A 19,416-nucleotide genomic window follows, 5' to 3' on the forward strand; every position below is an offset into this window, starting at 1 on the left:
ACAGAAGCCAAAGATCGAAAGGGCTGTCCAAAAGCCCCTGTCTGTATATGTGTGTATATTTGTGTGTAGTGTTTATGTGTATGTTGTTTTCTTTTTTGTATCTATTTGCATAGGATTCGATGAGTGTAAGCACAGATCAAATACTAAAAGGCCTGCAGCCCAATCATGATGCTGTTTTCTTGACAGTGCCCGCACAGCAGGGTCTGTGTGCTTGTTTTTCACATCTTAAGTGTACATATTAACTTGAAATATTTCCAAGTTAATGCATTTTTTTGCTGACAGCAAAACTAGGAAACACAGGGAAGTAGTATATTTTATATATATATATTTAGAGAGAGAAAGAGAGAGTTAACGTATGCGCTCAATACAGCAAAAAGAAGTGTACCTCTTCTGCGCTGGCACAGCAAATTGGGTACTGGTCGGTTTGCAAATGAGGATGCCCTTTGCGGTGCAACCTATCTACAAATAGGCTACATTCCAAATTGCCCATTCACAGAAGGTCGAAAAATGACTTGCGTAGTCAATATTAATTAGGCGGGTCACATTTTGCTACCCTGTGAATGGCCACTAATGCAGGGATTGGGGTAAGCAAGGGACAGCAGGCCACCAATCTCGCATCTGCTTTCTGGCTTTTAAAATAAAGCCCATGTCCCTTAAGGAAGCAGGTGCAAGCATCCTCCTTACGTACATATGGGTGCACAAAGCAGTGAGCACATCTGACATGATTCAGAAACAGGAAGCTGTCCTTATTAGAATCAGCTACCAACCCCCCCCTTCAGAGATAGTAACTTTGTGATGTTGTCCGACTGCAACTGAGTTCACAAACCACTGCTACATTGCTTTGCGACTCGCAAATAGAAGGAAAAAACCTCTTTCATAATCCCTTCCTTGGACTTTTCCGACACGTAAAGGAGGTTTGTGAACATGGGCTGTGTGATTACAAAGCCTAATACATAAGCTTTGTGACTGCAAAAATCTTGGTCCCAAAGACTACTGCCTACTCTAAAAAAATTAACAGGTAACTTTTCATTTTTATTTTTTAAATGCATCCCACTGAATTATAAAAAAATTTAAAAAGTAATCACAGACATGGCGGTCTGCTGACCCCAGCAGGTCACCATCGCTATTAGTGCAAGCAAAGCGAGACCTACCTTGTGAGAATCGCAAAATGTTTTTAAGACACATTTGTACATGGGTTTTTGCGATTTCCTAATTGCAATAAATTAACAATTAGAAATCAGAAACGAAGGGGCATATTAGCAAGAACCTCGTTAAAATTATCGCAGTTTTAGAATGACATCTAACCTGGGCTTCTATTGGAATTATATAACGCAAAATAGCAAGCCCATGATCGCCGTTTTAGCGGCAGTTTCCGGACGCTAAAACGGCTATAATTTTAACGAGGTTCTTGCTAATATGCCCCTGACTTTTTTTGTAGATGAGGTTCTTAGTACCGCTTGTGTTCCTTCTCAGCGTGCTTACAAATTCCTGTACATTTACATTTACTATTTCACTACTGGCAACATGCAGACTCAGACCACAGTATGTGCACCAGGTGGCGCTAGTCGCTCGCTGTTGGAAATATATAGCATCAGTAATGTTGTGCCTCTTGTTGCACGGTATGATCAGCCATCCTTGCATTTGGCAGAGCTGCTTAGAGTACATAATTTTCTTTCAAAAAACATTACATAAGTGGCATTATTTTACATTTAGAAATATTAAAGTAATAGTACTTTGGCTATCCATTTATCGTATGCAACAGTACATTAATTTTATGAGCATGTTAAAACATAAACGTTCCCCCTTCAACAAACAATTAATGTGTGTATATAGGCGAACTACGCCTTTTGATTTAAACAGGTGTACTTAAAAAAAGTGCAAACCTGGAAAGGAAAATGAAAAAGGAAAACGCAGCCCCGCTTAGTTGCGACACCGCGGCCCTACTTTCTGACACGCTCAAACAAAGAGCAAAAGACAGCTCTCCACCCTTTCCAGCACAATAAGCATTAGTGCCGCCTGGAGCAGGTTCTGCAACCGACCTAATGCTTGTCTTTTCGGTTCCAGCCAGCCCTCATTCAGCCAGATGCCGCCTATGACGTGATGTCGTCTTAAGTGTCGATTTTGGATGTAAACTCAAAGGCCCTCTTTATTAGCGGCCTTGTAATTGTTGTGATCGTTGTTGCACATATAAAATCTGACTCCACGAAATCGGAATTTTTTCTCGGGCATGAGAAATTACACCTAATTACAAGTTTTGGGGAAAAAACATGCAGATTTTGGTGCCTACCGTGGCAAAATTACGGTAGATGCCAGCCATGTTTCCCTAGATATATATCGGCAGGTTTGACCTGCTGACATTCATCATAAAATGGATACTTGAGATATTTGTGGCGACAGGCTGCACCCCATCTATCACAAGTGAACCCGGCCAAAGGGAGCCCGCCACAAAATGCCACCCGAACTAACCAGTTAATACAGAAGGTGCCGCTGACCTGAAGGCACAAGTTTTTACCTCTCTGTACCCACGTCTGACTTTAATAATGCAACTGTAATGACAATATGTACGCGGATAAAGCGAGAGGCATTTATACAATATACAGGTGACTGTAGTAACACAGTGTAAAGGTCAGCCCTAGGTGCAGTGCATAAACCATCAGATAAAGGAACATGCTCGTCGGTACAGTGTACAGCGGTAGCTTTTACTTTCACAGTATCATTTATGGTCACATGTAGACAGTTTCTTTACCTGAGCGAATGGTGTCACAATCATGTCGTCGCCGTGTCTGTAAAATAAAAACATTGTACGTCAGAAATTGCTTACGACTGTCCCATATTATTTATTTTATTTATTTCTAATTTATTTATTTTCCTTATTAACAAATCACAAAATTACATCTTGAAAAATGACATGTATTTGGGAAATTTAGTGGTCGCTGTTGTGTTTGCTCAACCGGTTACATTTTAATCTGAGCTGTTGCAGAGGAAATATGGGGCACATGCATCATTGCACCCGTTTGCGATTCCTAAATTGCGAAAATTAAGGAATCGCAATTTAGAAATCGCAAACAGCAATGCATGATTAATTCGCAAATATTTTTGCGAATTCTTAATTTTCCTTAATTGCGATTCACATTTTGCGATTCGCAATTAAGGAAAACCTTCCCATTGATTCCTATGGGCCAAAAGGCCCATAGGAATCAATGGGAATTGCGAATTCGCAAATTGGAATTCGCAAAATGATAATGCATTCCATGGGTGCAGGGGGGGATCCAAAGGACCCCCCCCCCTGCACCCCTGAAATGTATTTTTAAATGGATGTTTCAAACACACATGTCCTAAGGACATGTGTGTCTGTAACATGAGAGTGTTTTAAATGCTAATTTGAGCATTTTAAAACTTTTTCGCAAATTACCACGAGGTTCACCCTCGTGGTAATTTGCCCCCCCCCCCTAATTGCGAATTCGCAATTTTAAAATTAATCATGCATTGCTTTTAAGGAATCGCAAATTTGCGATTCCTTAAGAGCAATCGCATTTTTGGAATTCGCTAAAAATAGCGATTTTTCCAAAAATGCATGATGCATACTAAAAAGGTATTTAGGAATCGCAAACGGACGATTTTACCGATTCGCACCGTTTGCGATTCCTAAATACCTTGATGCATGTGGCCCTATTAGTGAAGGCACGAATTCAAAATCATTTTGTTTCCTCTTCACCTGGAGGTGTTCCGTCATTCACTAGGCGCAGCAGAAGTTCTCGCTGTCTTGATGTTCCACCTACACACCGCTGTCTGCAGACGCCAGGGGAAGGCGAGGAGGAGCCCTGGGGCACCAGGGCAGTGCAGGTGTATGTGAAGGAGGATGCAGGCTTGCTTGTGTGTGTTTGCGTGTGTACACACTTTTGTGCAGAAAGTTTGTTGAGCATGGCCGCCAAGGCCTTCTTGATAAGGCGGAGAGCACAGCATCCTGTTTCCATGATGGTTCCCACGACAGACAGGAATGCGAACACATTTCCTAACCTGTCTTTAATGAACTTACAGGCCTTCTTTGGCCCAAGAACACAGGTGCCTCACCACAACAGCTGTCAAGTCAAACTAGGGCAATAAAAAAAAGCAGTGGAATTATAATCAAAGCCACTCTAGGCCAGGTGAGTGCTAATGCCTGGGTTTGCGGTCTTTGGAGAGTCCCCACATAAAAACAAGGGAGCCTACTTTCCTGCCAGGAGCTGAAAACATGAAGAGCAGACAGAGAGTGTACCTAGTACGTGTCTAGCGTCCCACCTTAACACTCCTACTTCAATCGTGAGCCTTCAGATAAAAAACTAATTAGGGAGCCGTCTTCACCTTCCTGGCTTGCTGCAATACATCTCTTTCTTCCATTCAGGCCCTCACGGTGAGAAAGGATGTCTACCTCATCCTCCTGTTCTCTCCCTCACACTCCCCTCACTCATCCCGATGCGCCAGCTGGAGGCAGCCTCAACGACCCACAATAGATGAGATAAAACCATTTGTGCTGAGTCAACTGAGATCAAGGCCGTTGTGCTGAGTCAACAGAGATCAAAGCCTTTGTGCTGAGTCAACTGAGATCAAAGTCTCTGTGCTGAGTCAACTGAGATCAAATCCTTTGTGCTGAGTGGACTGAGATCAAAGTGTTTGTGCTGAGTCAACTGAGATCAAAGCCTTTGTGCTAAGTCAACTGAGATCAAAGCTGTTGTTCTGAGTCAACTGAGATCAAAGTGTTTGTGCTGAGTGAACTGAGATCAAAGCCTTTGTGCTGAGTCAACTGAGATCAAAGCTGTTGTTCTGAGTCAACTGAGATCAAAGTGTTTGTGCTGAGTGAACTGAGATCAAAGCCTTTGTTCTGAGTCAATTCAAATAATTGCACCCTCATGCTTGCTTCCTCCTTGCCTCTCTCCTGGTCTCTCCTTTCCGCATCTCCAGCCCCATCTCAATACTCTAAAGGCGGCCATAGAGCAGCAATGACAAGTTTTACAAGAGATCAACCCAACATTCCATAAAGAAAGATAATTAAACCAGGAGATAGAGCTATGCGCTGCACAATGAGAGATGCTGACATGTTTCACTATGAATGGGTGAACACTGTAATCAATCTGAATGTATGGATCTCTGTATGACCAAATAAGGAAGATAGGTAATCACTCATTGGGCTACTGGTGAGATGGCACAATGGGACCCGGAAAGTGGCTCCTTGATTTTGCTGCTTTTATGCAAGTTGTTTTCCACGGTTCTTTTTTCTAAATTATGAAAACATATTTTCTATTTGGTCATAGGAAAGTGTAAAGTACTAAATTCAGCTTATTTTTCATTTGACCCAAATTTGCTGTAGGTTTATCTACACCAAATCCCACGGTGGTTACGAGTAGATGAAAGACAGGATATAGTTAAATGGTTAGGTTTCATCACTTTTCTTGCTGGCGCAAAATGAATACCGTTTCAAATACAAATTCAGGCCACTGGGAAACAGGAAGATGCTTTAAATGGCCACGTGCATTAGAATAATAGATGTCTGAAAATCCGACCTAATCGTCAAGCACTTCAATGCATGGCAGATGGCTGCAGAGTTTAATAAACTATAATTAAGAATTAATCAGGAAGTGCTGCTTTGCTACCCAGGAGGTCGGTGCATCGGATATGAATAAAGAAGGCGCTGTTAGTGAAAATACATGTGCTTTCTTTACTCTGATGTATTCCAGATAGTTGAAAAATATATATGCACAAATAGCCCAGTTGAATCCTGGCCCTTTGGCATTCTTTGCACTCATATAGCGCAATAGTCACTTCGGGGAATACTGTGAAATGTGGGCCATCTAGTGACTCGTGTTGTAGATTGCACTAGGAGCTTCCGGCCATGTGGAAGATTTGTCCTGAGACATCTCCTGAGACCTGTTGAGCTCTGCAAACGTCTCCCCCTCTTCGTGGGATTCGCTGATCTATCAAACTGTTGCTGTAAAGGATCAACTTGGTTCTATGCCTCCTGCTTCCTGGATTTCTTCTGTCACCCTGCCCCCTTCCTCTATAACCATCCACTGGTTCACACTCTGAGCAGATGCCTTTTTACTATCTTGCTACAAATGTTCAATAAATAAACACAAATAGCTGCTCATTGGCTGCCTTACATAAAAGGTTTATTTTATGTCAGGCTATTAACGAGATTGCATTGTTTCTTCTCTGCTTGAAATGGGGCTCCATGGTGGTTTACTGAACTAAAGTTCTTTGGAACTCATGGAGACATGGACGCAGTACCAAAAATAAGTGCCAATCAACTTTGTGTTCCTTTTTGTAGTTACACTCCTTATAAGAAGAGTACCTATATCACTCCCATGAACTGAATTTACTGGATGATTTACTACCAGTTAATCATTCCATTCCAGATTCCCTTTCGATATATTAAGATTCAATTGCACTAGATCTGCCTGCGCTTAAATGGCCAGAGAGTGGGAGGTCAGGCTGCTGAACCAAGCTTCAAGATTCTTCCACTGAGAAACACACATAAATCCCTATGCCACAGTCCACCAGCCAATCATGTAGGAGCTAAACAACAAATTAAAGTTTACACTTGAGTTCCACGGAAATTGACGCAGAAAAAAATTACACTGCATTAAGGACCGCTGAATTTGCACAACGTATGTGGAATATAATTTCTGTTGCGAAGGTCAGAAACCATAAATTGAGAGCCACTTTGATTCTTGCAGACGTTCTACGCTATCATCTTTCTTTTATTTCTTCCTTTATCGTGCTCTTTAAATATTATTTCGAATTTCCAACCACTTCAAGACGCACAGCACTTAGTGATTAAGAAAAAGTCCTTTTATAATCTGGCAAATTAAATTACTTCTTCCACCTAAAAAATGTCACAACTTTTTGTATTGCCTAATATTAAACTTAGACGCAGGCATGGTCTGACATCCAGTAAATCACCCTATTTGGGGAGTGATTAATGTATTTTGAATAATGGGCAATAACTGATCAGAAGTCGATGTGATTGTTATTAAATGTAGGGGTTGTCTTGGTGTAACTTTCCTTTCCTATGTAATAAGTAAACGCACAATTTATATTGTGCAATAAATACTGTAGCTCCTTTCATTAAAGCAACCACATGACAACAGTCGACCATCACATTATTATATTTTGAATGGACCAATGCTGCTGGTCTTTGGACTCAGAGTGTACTGACCCCTGCCAAACAGGGCTCAGCGCCAGTGCTCTGACCCTTAAACCTTGTATGTCTGATTGGCTCACCCACAATTGGCATTAATTAACTTAATTATAAGTCCCTAGTATATGGTACCAGCCGTACCCAGGGTCTGTAAGTTAAAGTGTCCCTCATGGACTGCAGCACCTATGGTACCAACACGAATGTGACAAAGCAAAGGTAGGTTCCAAGCCCTCCACTGCTGGCTAGCAGCGAGTTTTAGAACTGCTAACTCGACTTTGCCATTTACACTTACAACAAAGTCCAGATATACCTTTTCAACGTATATGTCACTCCTAAGGTAGGCCTATAAAGTCCTAAGGCAGGGTGATGTATATTAAAAAGTAGGACATGTTTTCATTTGACCTAACAATAGCACAGCGCAGCGCAATCCCATTAAGCAGATCTTTGATCCGCTCCCCTCCCCTCTCGCTGCCTCACTCTGCAGGTCACCCTGACTTTGTCGCTTGCTGTCCCCTTGCCCCCCCCTCCCCCACCCCCTCCCTGGTAGCATTGCACATTTCTGTACCATTGCCTGTATTGTAACTGCCTAATTGTATTTTATTTACTCCCTGTTCCACTGTTTATTTTTAGCCCACTGTTGTCAGTGTCTTTATTTGTTTGTTTTGATTTCAAATTTTCTAGAGCACGCGAATGCCCAAGGGCGACCTAGCACTAAACATGATCTGACGTTAAACAAAAAACCACTATAAGAGTTGCAGAAGAACTATAAGGAGAATGAAAACAACAAGGTTTTCAACTGCTTCCGAAAAAGTTAAACATTAGCCTTACTTTTAATATGCAATGGCATTCTATTCCACAGGTTACAAGTGGAATGGATAAAACTGCTATCACCCCAAATTGATCTCTTAATTCTTGGTGTGATCACTGAGCTTCAAAAAGGCTGACCACAGGCATCTTTTTGGAGAGTACCATCTGAATTTACCTTTTCTCTGGTCCTGAATCACAACCAAACAGGAGACAAACAAACTATCAAAATTAAAAGACTGAAAAAACAAAACTTATTAAAATGAGGAGAATAGAGCTCACCTATAGATTAAGCAAATAAATTTAAATATAAGCATTGGCAGGATAAAGAACAGAAAACATCAAAAACAAGCAATGCATGCAAAGAAATATTGTGTAGAAAAGTCGAATAGTAGTATAGTTGCGCCTAAATGGAGTGTACGCAAAAAGTGTCAAAATTGAAAAAGAAAGATGTAAAATGCGGTTAAAGTGAAGCGCATTACTATCCACTACCCTAGCCCACCATAGACACGCACTGTTAATGATCCTGTATTGGCGGCATAATTTAGGTCCGACTACCTTATGTGTATTCCTAAGCACTAATTATTTTATTGGCTATGATTTTCCTGTAGCTTTCATTGGTGTTTACTGTTCCAAGAAGCCTTGTCTTTGTCTGCAAACATTATGAACACCATTATGTTTCCCTCCAGCAGAGCCTTGTGATAGGCTGCGATTGAATGGTACCGTGCAAGTGTTCTCAATACACCAAAGGCCACAGCAGGGCTCTCATTACGGGTCACGCAGAGTGGAATGCTGGGATTCCACTCTGCCCAGGCGAGCAACACCCATTGGGCTCACTGGGCTTCAGCCCCCCCACCCGTCTAATTGCAGCAGCACTCGAGTACTTCACAGGTCTTTAAAACACCATTTACTTGTTAATGAGGCTTTTGTTGTGTTTTTGTCCCTTCTTAGAGCCACTATGCCTATGGCTGGAAGAATTAGCCCCCCCGAAATTTGGCTCTAGTTGCCCCCCTGACTCTGCCCAATCACGAGGGGCCTGGTGCTTTCGGAAAAACTGACTGGGAGAATTGCTTTAGGTTTTATCTACAAAAGCAGCCATGCCTTATCCCCCGGCCCGCCCGACCACCTTTACTGGCAAGTGGGGCGCATGCAAGGCTCTCCTGCCACTGGTCTATTCTTTCCATTACCTCTTCTACCTCCCCCTTCTACCTTCCCTCCTGCCTCCATCCTGACCCTGTTCTATTTTACCACCTATATTGTTAAATCGCATAGAATTATGAATTCCATGTGGTCTCATGTCTGGTGAAAGCGGTTACACACAGTTATCCCTATTCAATGGGGTTTCATTTTCAATTGCACGGTGCTGGTGCAGTGTTACCTCATGATCGCAGAGTTTGCACCCTCCAGCACAGTGTAAATCGTAACGAGGGCTCAAGGAAACAGGCTTGTGATGCGTGCACTGCGAATGCTGCATAAGATATCATTACTTCGAGTATGCATTCCATTGCACCTGAGCAGCTGATGTGCCTTTGGGCTTAAATTGTTGTGAGGAATTCACTGATCCCGTACAACCCTGTCATAAGAGATAACATGTTTAAATCCCTTGTCAGAAAAGCTGTCTCCCTTGGGATTTTAAGTCTTTGAAATGCCTTTCATGCAGAGACTACACTTTTAGCATGGGGGCAACCCTGCGGGCCCACAGACAACATCCTTTTTTGTATTTCCTTTTCTTTGTGCTCACAGGCATGCCTCCCATGTCAGAGTCCTCTTCCACTTACCACAGGAGGTAACTCGGGGACAGAGGAACACGGCTGGCCAATGAGACTTTCTCAAGAATGCTGAGAGCAGGGCCGGCTCTAGGCTCATGGTGGCCCTGGGCAAGAAGCATAGGTAGGGGGCCCGGAAGAGGGTGTCCCGGCGGGGCGGAGCGGGAGGCCAGTGAAGGGGAGGGGTTAGGGTGTTTGGAAGTGGAACAGAGCCGGAGGCCGCCAAATCCCTGCCAGTGGCCATTACGCAAATATGTATCCATCCTCAGAGGATTATTATATTAAGGATATATATTGGTGTGGTGGCTCCTGGGGTTTGGTGGCCCTGTGCAGGTGCACAGCTTGCACATGCCTAAGGCCGCCCCTGCTGAGAGTGAACAGACACCTGTGTCAAGTCCATTCTACATGAGTCTTTAAAGACAGCAACTAGTCGTCGAACAGGGCCATCGTTCACTCTTCTAACAAGACTCCCCTCATGCAACCCTAAATCACAGCCAGGCTTGCAGGGAGCGGAGTAGGGAAACCCTCACTTTAGCGGCTTGAGCAGGGGCTGAGCCAGAATGATGAACTGAGTCCCACTAAAACATTAAGGCACTTTTGCGCCGACGGAATGTCACTTTTTTTATGTTCCGGTGGCGCAATGTGTCACAGCATATTTACAAGGCCATGTAAAGCCACTTTACGTGACTTTTCATGCCCTTGTAAATATGTGCCCCTTCACACAGAACACTGCGTGAAAGGGACGTTCCATGGGTGTTGCTGTGGGTGTTCCCAAGCAGCACTCCTGGAATCTGAAGCCTTTCCAGATTTACAAGAAATTCTAATGCCACCCCAGGGGTAGGGTTAGGGCGGTGCAAAAACATTTCTCCTCGGTTTTTTCCCTTTTTCATTTTCCTATGTAAGAGGAAATCACCTGAATTGATTGATTTTGAGCAAGAAGGTGCCCCTTCCTGCACAAAATCAATCAGCCCCGCAATGCAGGCACCCTTGCACCATGGTGCAAAGGTGCCCTCATTGGCGCCTGGCAGCCCATGATGAGCCAGCGCAGGGAAGAAGGACAGGAATGCGCCGTATCTTATAGATATGGTGCATGCCTGACCTTTTCTTTTGACGCAGGGCAACGCAGCAAGGTTGCTTGCCGTGCACCAAAATCTCATTAATGAGGCCCAAGTTACTTATTTACAGGCCTCTTCTGTCTGCAGAAAAAATGCTCATAAATAACACTTTTACAGAGGACTGTGGGCAATAGCTGATTCGTGCATTGTAGGAAATAAAAAATGAGAAATGATGAACTAGGGAAAAATAACGAATAAAAAACAGAAAAAGTGAGCATGAGTAATAAAACAGAAAAAAATAAGCTTGAGAAAAAAAGATAGAGAGGTAGAAAGAGTAAATAAACAAGGAGGAAATGGGAACGATGATAGGAAAGAAGAAAGAAAAGGTGTATGGTAGGATGAAAGAGTGAAAGGAAGGAATATTGAAAGAAAGAGTTCATGTAAGGATGGAATAGTGAAATGAAGAATAGATGGAAGTGTGAAAGAATAAATCGAAGAGTGAAAGGATCAATAGGTGAAAGTGTTCATGTAAAGAAGCAAAGAAGAATAGAGAGATGGGCGAAAGGACGGAGGATGGAAGAGTGAATGGATGTATGAATAGAAAATTAATGAATGTATGGATAGAAAAATGGATGGATGGAAAAGTGGATGCATGGGGAGATGGGCATATGAATGAATAATAAAGAATGAGTGTATAGATACATGGAAGGAAAGAGGAACAAAGGTCGAGGGCTACTGTTCTACGAAAGGTTAGAACTGCACATTTCATATGCTGTGTGAGTAGAGATATTGTTCAAGTGGGGGTTATTTTAATTTTCTGGCTACTCCCTTGAGGTTTTCTGGCTGTTGTCCTCTCCTGAACTGCATTCCGGATCCCAGCTTAATGTCAAGCGCTGCGTCAGTCACCTCTTATGAACCCATTAACAGGATCTGCTCTTTACAAAACCTGTGCAAGCCCTGAGTGACCTTTCCATTCATTGGAAACACCTGGCCATATCTCGCTTCCAGTCAGTGGGTGCATCAGCCCCCATGGTAAATTACCTGGATTCTGCCAGTGCTTAATTTGAGCCAGTCATTTCCAGTGCCCAGCACTAGCACTTAAACATTAACACCAACGCTAATAGCGCAAACTCGATCCAGTTGGAGCGCTTTTCGGGAGCACAAGTTAAGGACACACTCATTTTTTGTAGGCACGGGAGATTAAGTGATTTGTCCAGAATGTTAAGCCAACACTGTGACTTGAACCTGGTTCCCCAGCTCCAAAGTTGGCAGGTCTGGCTATTATGCCACATACTCTTCCCATTCATGATTCATAGTTGGTTTTGTTTTATGCAGCAATAACAAGAGAAATGGGCTTGTGCAAGCTGCTTCCTGATGAAAGCCCCAACACTTATTTTTTAATAATTAACCACTGCTGCTACCTCTGTTCCCACAAACTTGGGGAGAGGATGTGATGTAACAGTCAGCGCTACCGACTTTGGAGCTGGGTAACCAGGTTTGAATCTCACCATTGGCTCAACATTCTGTGATTCTGGGCAAATCATGGTGTCGGCTCCACATCCTGTGATTCTGGGAACATCACTTAATCTCCCCATGCTTACCAAAAATGAATGTGTCCTTGTGTAATGTAACTGGGGCTCATGTAAAGTTCTCCAATACCTTTGGTTGAATTTGTGCTATATAAAACTACAAACATAAAAGACACCTGGCTTGCTTCTCATCCCTCGGATTGACTGCAGCCTCACGGTTCTCCAGACACCTCACACAGCATAGAACCTCTGCTGTGCTTTGCAGGAAGCCCATTTCCTTGTGCATCGGTCATAGATTCAGCTACAAAGGGCTCTGGCTTTTATACAGGATCTCTGGTGGTGTCGCTTTTGGAACTAGCATGCATACTTGGTTGAAAAGAAAAGTTTGTTTTGAATGTGTATCTAGCGAACAAGATCTTGTATGGGGTGAAAAACACGAGCTTGAAATGCAAATCCCTTTAAACATGATAACAAGCCATATGTAGGAAAAAGGCATTCATGTTTAACCCCTTGCATGCTGATGATGGCCCCCGTCCGTCATGCATCACGGTGCTCGTGTGCTGATGACGGCTGGGGGCCGTCATGAACCCGCCCACTCTCCAAATCGCCCGCACAGGCGCAGAATCGCAGCCGCATGCAAGGGGTTAAACGAAAGATGGCATCTATTTATCGCCACTGTGAAGTCATGCTAATTGGATGACAGCTAACCCCCACTTCCCTGATCTACAGCACACTCAATGACTCCCTCTTCAGAGTGTTTCGTACCGGTTCACTGATAAAATATCAGTGTTTAAAATATAGAAGTAATTTCACTTGAAATTCTAAGCATATAAAATATCTCAGCATCTGGTTCTCTTCTTTTATTAAAACATCCATCACTCTAAACATTGATAAATGTTCTACCAAACTTAAAGCACTAACTGCAAGATGGCATCCCCTCCATCTATCCTGGTGGAGGCGCTTGGACACCATTAAAATGATCCTGACACCTATAGATCTGAACATTCTTTCTAATATACCAATATTCCATTCCATCTAACTCCTTTCAAAAAATTAACTCCATTCTAACTTCTTTTTTATAGAATGCTAAAAAGTCAAGAATGGCGTTACAGAAATTAACAAGACCCTAATCCGAAGGAGGGGTTAACTTTACCCATTTCTCTAATTATCATAAAGCCTTCCAACTAAGACAATTATTAAATTGGATCACTACTCAATCTGAAAATAGGCCTCTTTGGGTTGATCTCGAACTCTCTTTTTTATCCCCTTTCTCATTCCAGGAATATCCTTCCTTTACCAGGAAGCCGCAAATGACAAGCACGGAGAATCACGCCGCGCGCACTTAGGACCCGGCCTCTCCGGACCCCGCCCGCCCCTGGTCTCTGGTGGTTGGTCGGGCGGTCGGCCCAATCGGCGTCCGGCTGACCCATTTCCGGTCCGGCGATATAGCGTGACCTGGGGGTCAGGGGGTGGAGACTCTGGGCCTATTTAGGGTCAACTCCCTGTGACTGGGGTCTCTGTTCCCGCCATCACTCCTGGATACCTGACTGCCCACGCCGGCACCTGGCCATTCTCGTGATCCTGGCCGGCATTCCGAAACTCTAGAAGCAGAAGGATCGAGCATCGTTCGTGTAGCCAGGTAAGGGGTTGAGTGCCTCGGGGGGCCTCGTGGGCAGCCGTGAGTCACGGTGGGTGCTGGGACGGGATAGGAGTGTTGCTGCCTTACAGGGCTTACGGCTGTGTGCGGGGATCCTCGTGGTACGGGCTCCTGCCGGGCGGCGTGAACGGTGCGTAGGGGTGCGGGAGCAGGGAACTCGGGGCGCGTTAGGTGCTATAGCAAGGTAGTGCGAAGCGCAATATAGATAACATGGCGCCAAAAAAGGGAGGACAAAAGCGAAAAGATTCTGAGCCTGAATTGGTACAGATTATGAAATTATTGCTGAAGAAGTTGAGCAAGGAGGTTCCCGATAGCGGGGATGAGAGCGATTCTTCCCAGGGGGAGCAGCCCGAGGTAGTAGAGCGGCCGCGCAGGGGGTGCCACCGAAGGCCGCTTGTCCGCCATTAAAGAAGAAAGCCAAGGCACAGCCTAAAAGAAAAGGGGGAGCCAGGCAGGGGAAGAGTAGGCCTAGCCCTGCCAGGTTTAAACGGGACGAGGGATCAGTAGGTCCCGTCCCCACGCCTCCGTTAAATGCAGAGCAGGTTTACCCTTCTGATCCCATTCCGAATGTGCCCGCGCCAGTAGACCCAGTGGGTTCAGTTTTGTCTGAGATTAGGGAGGCGCTGAAGGCGTTGGCCCCGGGAGGCGCGGTACCAATGGTGATGGTCCCTCCGGCCCCACTCCCACCGCAGCCGGTGGCCGCAGTGGCAGCCGCGTGTGACCCGTAAGATAACTTGCTGGCATCCGTTTCCACATTAGTGGGCCAATTATCAGCTCCGGAAAAAGTATTAGAGAGAGTGAGTGCTGGAGCGGCGGCACCGTGGGTGCCCCCTCAGGCCACAGAACAGGGCGCGTTGCAGGATATTCAGAAGCAGTTGGCGCTCTTAGTCGAGTCGCGCAAGGCGTTGCCCAGTGTAGCGATTGGAGCCCATCCCCCCGCGACAGCGATAGCTGTAACACCTACAGGAGGTAAGCCTGGTGACGCTACAGCAAGGAGCAGCGAGGTGGGCGCTAGTCAGGGGAACGTGTTGTCTCAGTCAGGGATGTTAGCTACGCAAGTGAGTATGGAAATGCGAGAGAAGATTTGGAAGGGTGCCTACGTAGATATATTCTCCCTTATCAGGCCGAAGAGAAGAGAGGAGGATTACAAGGACAGGGAGGGGAAAGAGCACTCCTTCCGAGATCGGAGACCTAGGATTGAGGAAACGATAACCAATTGGTTGTTCGGCTTTCACGTTTATGTGACAGTGTTGTTGGAAAAAAGGCCAGAGTTGGCGATTCCGCTGGTGTTTTATACCAATAATATTGTGAAGGCTCACTCCACTCATGGGGGTTCAGCCTGGCTGACATATGATAGGGAGTTTCGCTGGGCGAAGGAAGAAAACCCCTCCACTTGTTGGGATCAGGTTGAGGTCAATGCCTGGTTAGAGAGCATGAGCAATAGGGATCACCCGGCTAGGCAGCCTTTTCGGACTTCCCAGGGAGGGCCGGGCAAGAAGAAAGGTAGATGCTGGGCATTCAATGGCAAAGGGTGCACATGGCCCCCCAGGAAGTGCAAGTTTAAGCACACATGCGCCTACTGCGGTCACCCGTCCCATCCCGAATCCAAGTGCAACAAGAAACCCAAAGAACGGGGGGGGGTACAGCTCCTAAGGACATCAAGCCCCCAAGTCAAAACTGCCGACTCCAGTGGATATTGAAAAAATGATTTTTTAGTTGAACAGGTACCCAGACAGGGCAGCTGCTAAGATGTTGTTTGAGGGTTTTTCCAGGGGATTTCGTATCCCAGAGTCTCATGTCCCCCCTATTAGGCAGTGTAGGAACCAAGTTTCAGCGAGATCCCATCCCTCAGTAGTGGCCACAAAGGTGGAAAAAGAGCAGGCCTTAGGCCGAGTAGCAGGCCCTTTCCCGGCTCCTCCCTGGGAGAACTATGTATGCTCCCCTCTGGGAGTAGTGCCCAAGAAGGAGCCGGGACAATTCAGGATGATTCATAACCTATCTGCACCGAAGGGTGCATCGGTAAATGATGCCATCGACCCGGCAGTAGCTCAGTGACATACTCGTCCTTCGATGCCGCGGTTCAGAAAGTGAGGGAACTAGGCCGGGGGGCGTTGCTGGCGAAAACAGATATTGAGTCAGCATTCCGCTTGTTGCCGGTGCACCCCGAGGATTACCATTTGCTAGGCTTTCAGATCCAACAGCAATTCTATTACGACAGATGTATGCCTATGGGTTGTGCGGTCTCCTGCAAGTACTTTGAGACCTTTAGCTCCATGCTGCAGTGGGTGTTTTCGCAAAAGTCAGGATGTACAGATGTGGTGCATTACTTAGACGACTTCATGGTGATGGGCCCCGCGTCTTCAGATGCCTGCGCTTTGGCCCTGAGTCAGCTGGTGGCCATGTTGAAGGAATTTGGAATGCCGCTGGCACCAAGCAAGACAGTTGGCCCTGACACGTGCATGTCCTTCCTGGGCATCGAAATTGAATCAGTAGCGGGGGAATGTAGATTGTCAATGGACAAAGTAAGAGCCTTTTCCCTAGCCATTGAGGTAGCCTTGGCGTGTCCGAAGGTGACGTTGCATCAGTTACAGGTTCTTGTGGGTCAGCTAAATTTTGCTTTGCGCATCATTCCCATGGGGCGCCCTTTCTCGAGGTCTATAGCCAGAGCGATGGTAGGTCTTACCCAGAAGCATCATCGGGTGCGATTAAAAGCAGGGGTTAAGGAGGACCTCAAGGTGTGACGAGACTTCCTGACAGATTTCAACGGGCGGGTAGTTTGGCCTGCGCCGCCGGTGTCCAGTGTTGAGCTAGGCCTATACACCGATTCAGCTGTGTGCATTGGTTTTGGGGCGATCTTGGGCCCTTCCTGGTGCGGGGCGGTCTGGCCAGCGGAGTGGCAATTAGCAGGCTTGACAAAGAATTTAGCTTTCTTAGAGCTTTTTACCATTTGGGTGGCAGTTACTGTCTGGGCGGAGTGCTTCAGGGACAGGGCAGTGACCTTCTGGTCGGATAACATGGCGGTGGTTCAGGTTATCAATCGGCAAGGGGCGACTTGCCCACATGTGCTGAGGATGTTGAAACTGTTGGTGTTGGCATGCTTGAAATTGAATTTGACTTTTAAGGCTGCGCATATACCTGGTGTTGATAACCATGCTGCTGACGCTTTGTCTCGTTCCAAGTTCCAGGACTTCCGGAGGTTCCACCCGCAGGCGGAAGAGCGCTTTAGCGGAGCTGGTAGGTGCCGCCCTGAGTGATCGCACCAAACGTGCCTATCAATCACAGTTTAATGTTTACAGATCATTTGTGGAGCAGACAGGAGATGCGAGGATCTTTTCTACTGAAACGATGTACGCTTTTTTATAGGTTCTGCGGGATCAGGGCAAAACAGTGTCTTATGCTAGGGCCTCCCTGGCAGCGATAGGCTTCTTTGCTAAACTGGCGGGGGAGCGGGACCCTGGGGCTTCATTCTTGATCAGGAAGGCCTTAGCAGGATGGGCCCGATTAGACGGGCCACGGCGGGACTGTCATATGCCTTTGGATCTCCCGACCTAGATTGATATTTTGGGGGTACTGCCTGTTATTTGCCAGTCCCCGTTCGAGGGAATCATGCTGGGGGCGGCCTTCTGCCTGGCCTTCTATGGGGCCTTTCGCCTAGGTGAGATAGTTGGTGCCTCCAGAGTAGACCATGGGGGGGGGCTTGCAGTTCAAGGATATCTCCCTTTCACCGGGGGGCCTAATATTGCGGTTGGGACGGTCTAAGACAGACCAAACAGGAAAGGGGGCCACCATCCACTTGCGGCCAGCCCCGGGGATAGCTGCCTGCCCCGTATCCCGCATGCAGGCGTACCTGGCCCGACGCCCAGCAGGGGGTGGTCGGCTCTTTTCGTCCATGAAAACGGGGATTGCCTGTCCCAATACCAGTTTAAGGCAGTATTTGGGTTGGCTCTGGGGAATCTGGGTCGGGCGCAGTGGGCTATTCTTCTCATTCCTTTAGGATTGGCGCCGCAACTTTGGCGGCTGGGGCCGGTCTCGCCCCCAACATGGTGAAAAACGTAGGTCGCTGGACCTCTAACTGCTATAAGCGATATGTAAGGCCTGAATTGTTGTAAAACATATGTGTGCAGTGTCTAACGGCTTCATCTCTCTCCTTTCTGATTAGTATGCCCGCTTCCGTGGTATGGGTACTCGGGCACTCTTTTGTGCGTCGCGCGGCGGTGCGCTTGCAGCGAAGAGAGGTGGTGAAACCGGCCGCATTGGGCGAGACCAAATTCGTATGGCATGGCGTTGGGGGGATGCGTATCCGACACTGGAGGCGGATCGTCGAGGAGCTTAGGGCACGAGAGCACAAATCGCCGGATTGGATTATTTTGCATTAGGGAGGCAACGACATGGTCGACAGAGGGCGCTTGGCTGTCAAGGAGGCCCTACTAGCAGAGTTTGCCTGGCTGGGACATGAGTTCCCATCAACGAAAATAGTCTGGTCAGGCATGATATCACGCAGGGCATGGGGCCCAGGAGTGCGTCCTAGATCTTTGAACGTCTCGGTGAGGCGATTGAACGGCGAACTAGCAAGGTTGTGCTCAGTGAAGGGCCGCTTGCACTACCTCCAGCACCGGATGATTTCCGGAGAAGTGATGTACCACCAGGATGGGGTACATTTGTCGGACTTTGGAACTGATACTTTTATCTGAGAACTTTGGTAATTTATTCTGAACGCAGGTGGGGAGGGTGTCAGACCTGTGGGCCTTGGCCACCCTTGTGGCGGAGAAGAGACCTGCGATCAGTAACTAGTGGCTAAACAAAATGGATGGGAGCCCGCTTGCCAGGCTCCATAGGCCAGCTCTGAGGGGGGATATGGCAGGCTCTCCACTGGGAGGAAGTGACCACCGGCTGGGGAGGCTAAAGCGACAGATTTCGAGCCTCCCGGGCGACCCTGGGCAGCCTGGTGGTCGAGAGGTGGGCCCCGGTAATGGCGGACAAGGATCGAAGGGCGGGACCCACCAAGCTAAGGGGCAGGTGCACGGCACTTGGCGTAGGGTACCCAGTTGCGAGATGCGAACCAGATGGTGTTCCTCCCTTAGGGTTGGGAAGGTGATGGAGCATGATATGCTCGTAAATGTAGTTATGAATGTAACTTGTAAATATTAGATATGCATGTTATTGCTTGTCATGTTTATACAATGTTGTGAATAAACATGGCCTTTTTAACCCCACCTGAATCTCTTGGTGATTTCCAAATGTGGGAATCTTGCATGTCTAGGGTAGTTGGGCGGCGGGGGAATATCTGGAGGGTACGGGTCCTATGACAAGCGCGGAGAATCACGCCGCGCACACTTAGGACCCGGCCTCTCCAGACCCCGTCCGCCCCTGGTCTCTGGTGGTTGGTCGGGCGGACGGCTCAATCGGCGTCTGGCCGACCCATTTCCGGTCC

At 46.6% G+C, this 19,416-nt stretch overlaps 1 protein-coding gene across 3 annotated transcripts in view; it reads right to left on the reverse strand.

The window, feature by feature from the left end:
• PDE4D (phosphodiesterase 4D) overlaps window positions 1-19,416 on the reverse strand; it is a 1,324,573-nt gene that overhangs the window by 442,495 nt on the left and 862,662 nt on the right. For all 3 annotated transcript variants that reach the window (XM_086960668.1, XM_086960666.1, XM_086960670.1), the window contains exon 3: window positions 2,747-2,783. In XM_086960668.1, the coding sequence (XP_086816794.1) occupies window positions 2,747-2,783 (37 nt within the window). The remainder of the gene's footprint in view (window positions 1-2,746; window positions 2,784-19,416) is intronic.

This window comes from Lissotriton vulgaris, chromosome 3_1 (assembly GCF_964263255.1).
Source record: "Lissotriton vulgaris chromosome 3_1, aLisVul1.2, whole genome shotgun sequence".
NCBI lineage: Eukaryota > Metazoa > Chordata > Amphibia > Caudata > Salamandridae > Lissotriton > Lissotriton vulgaris.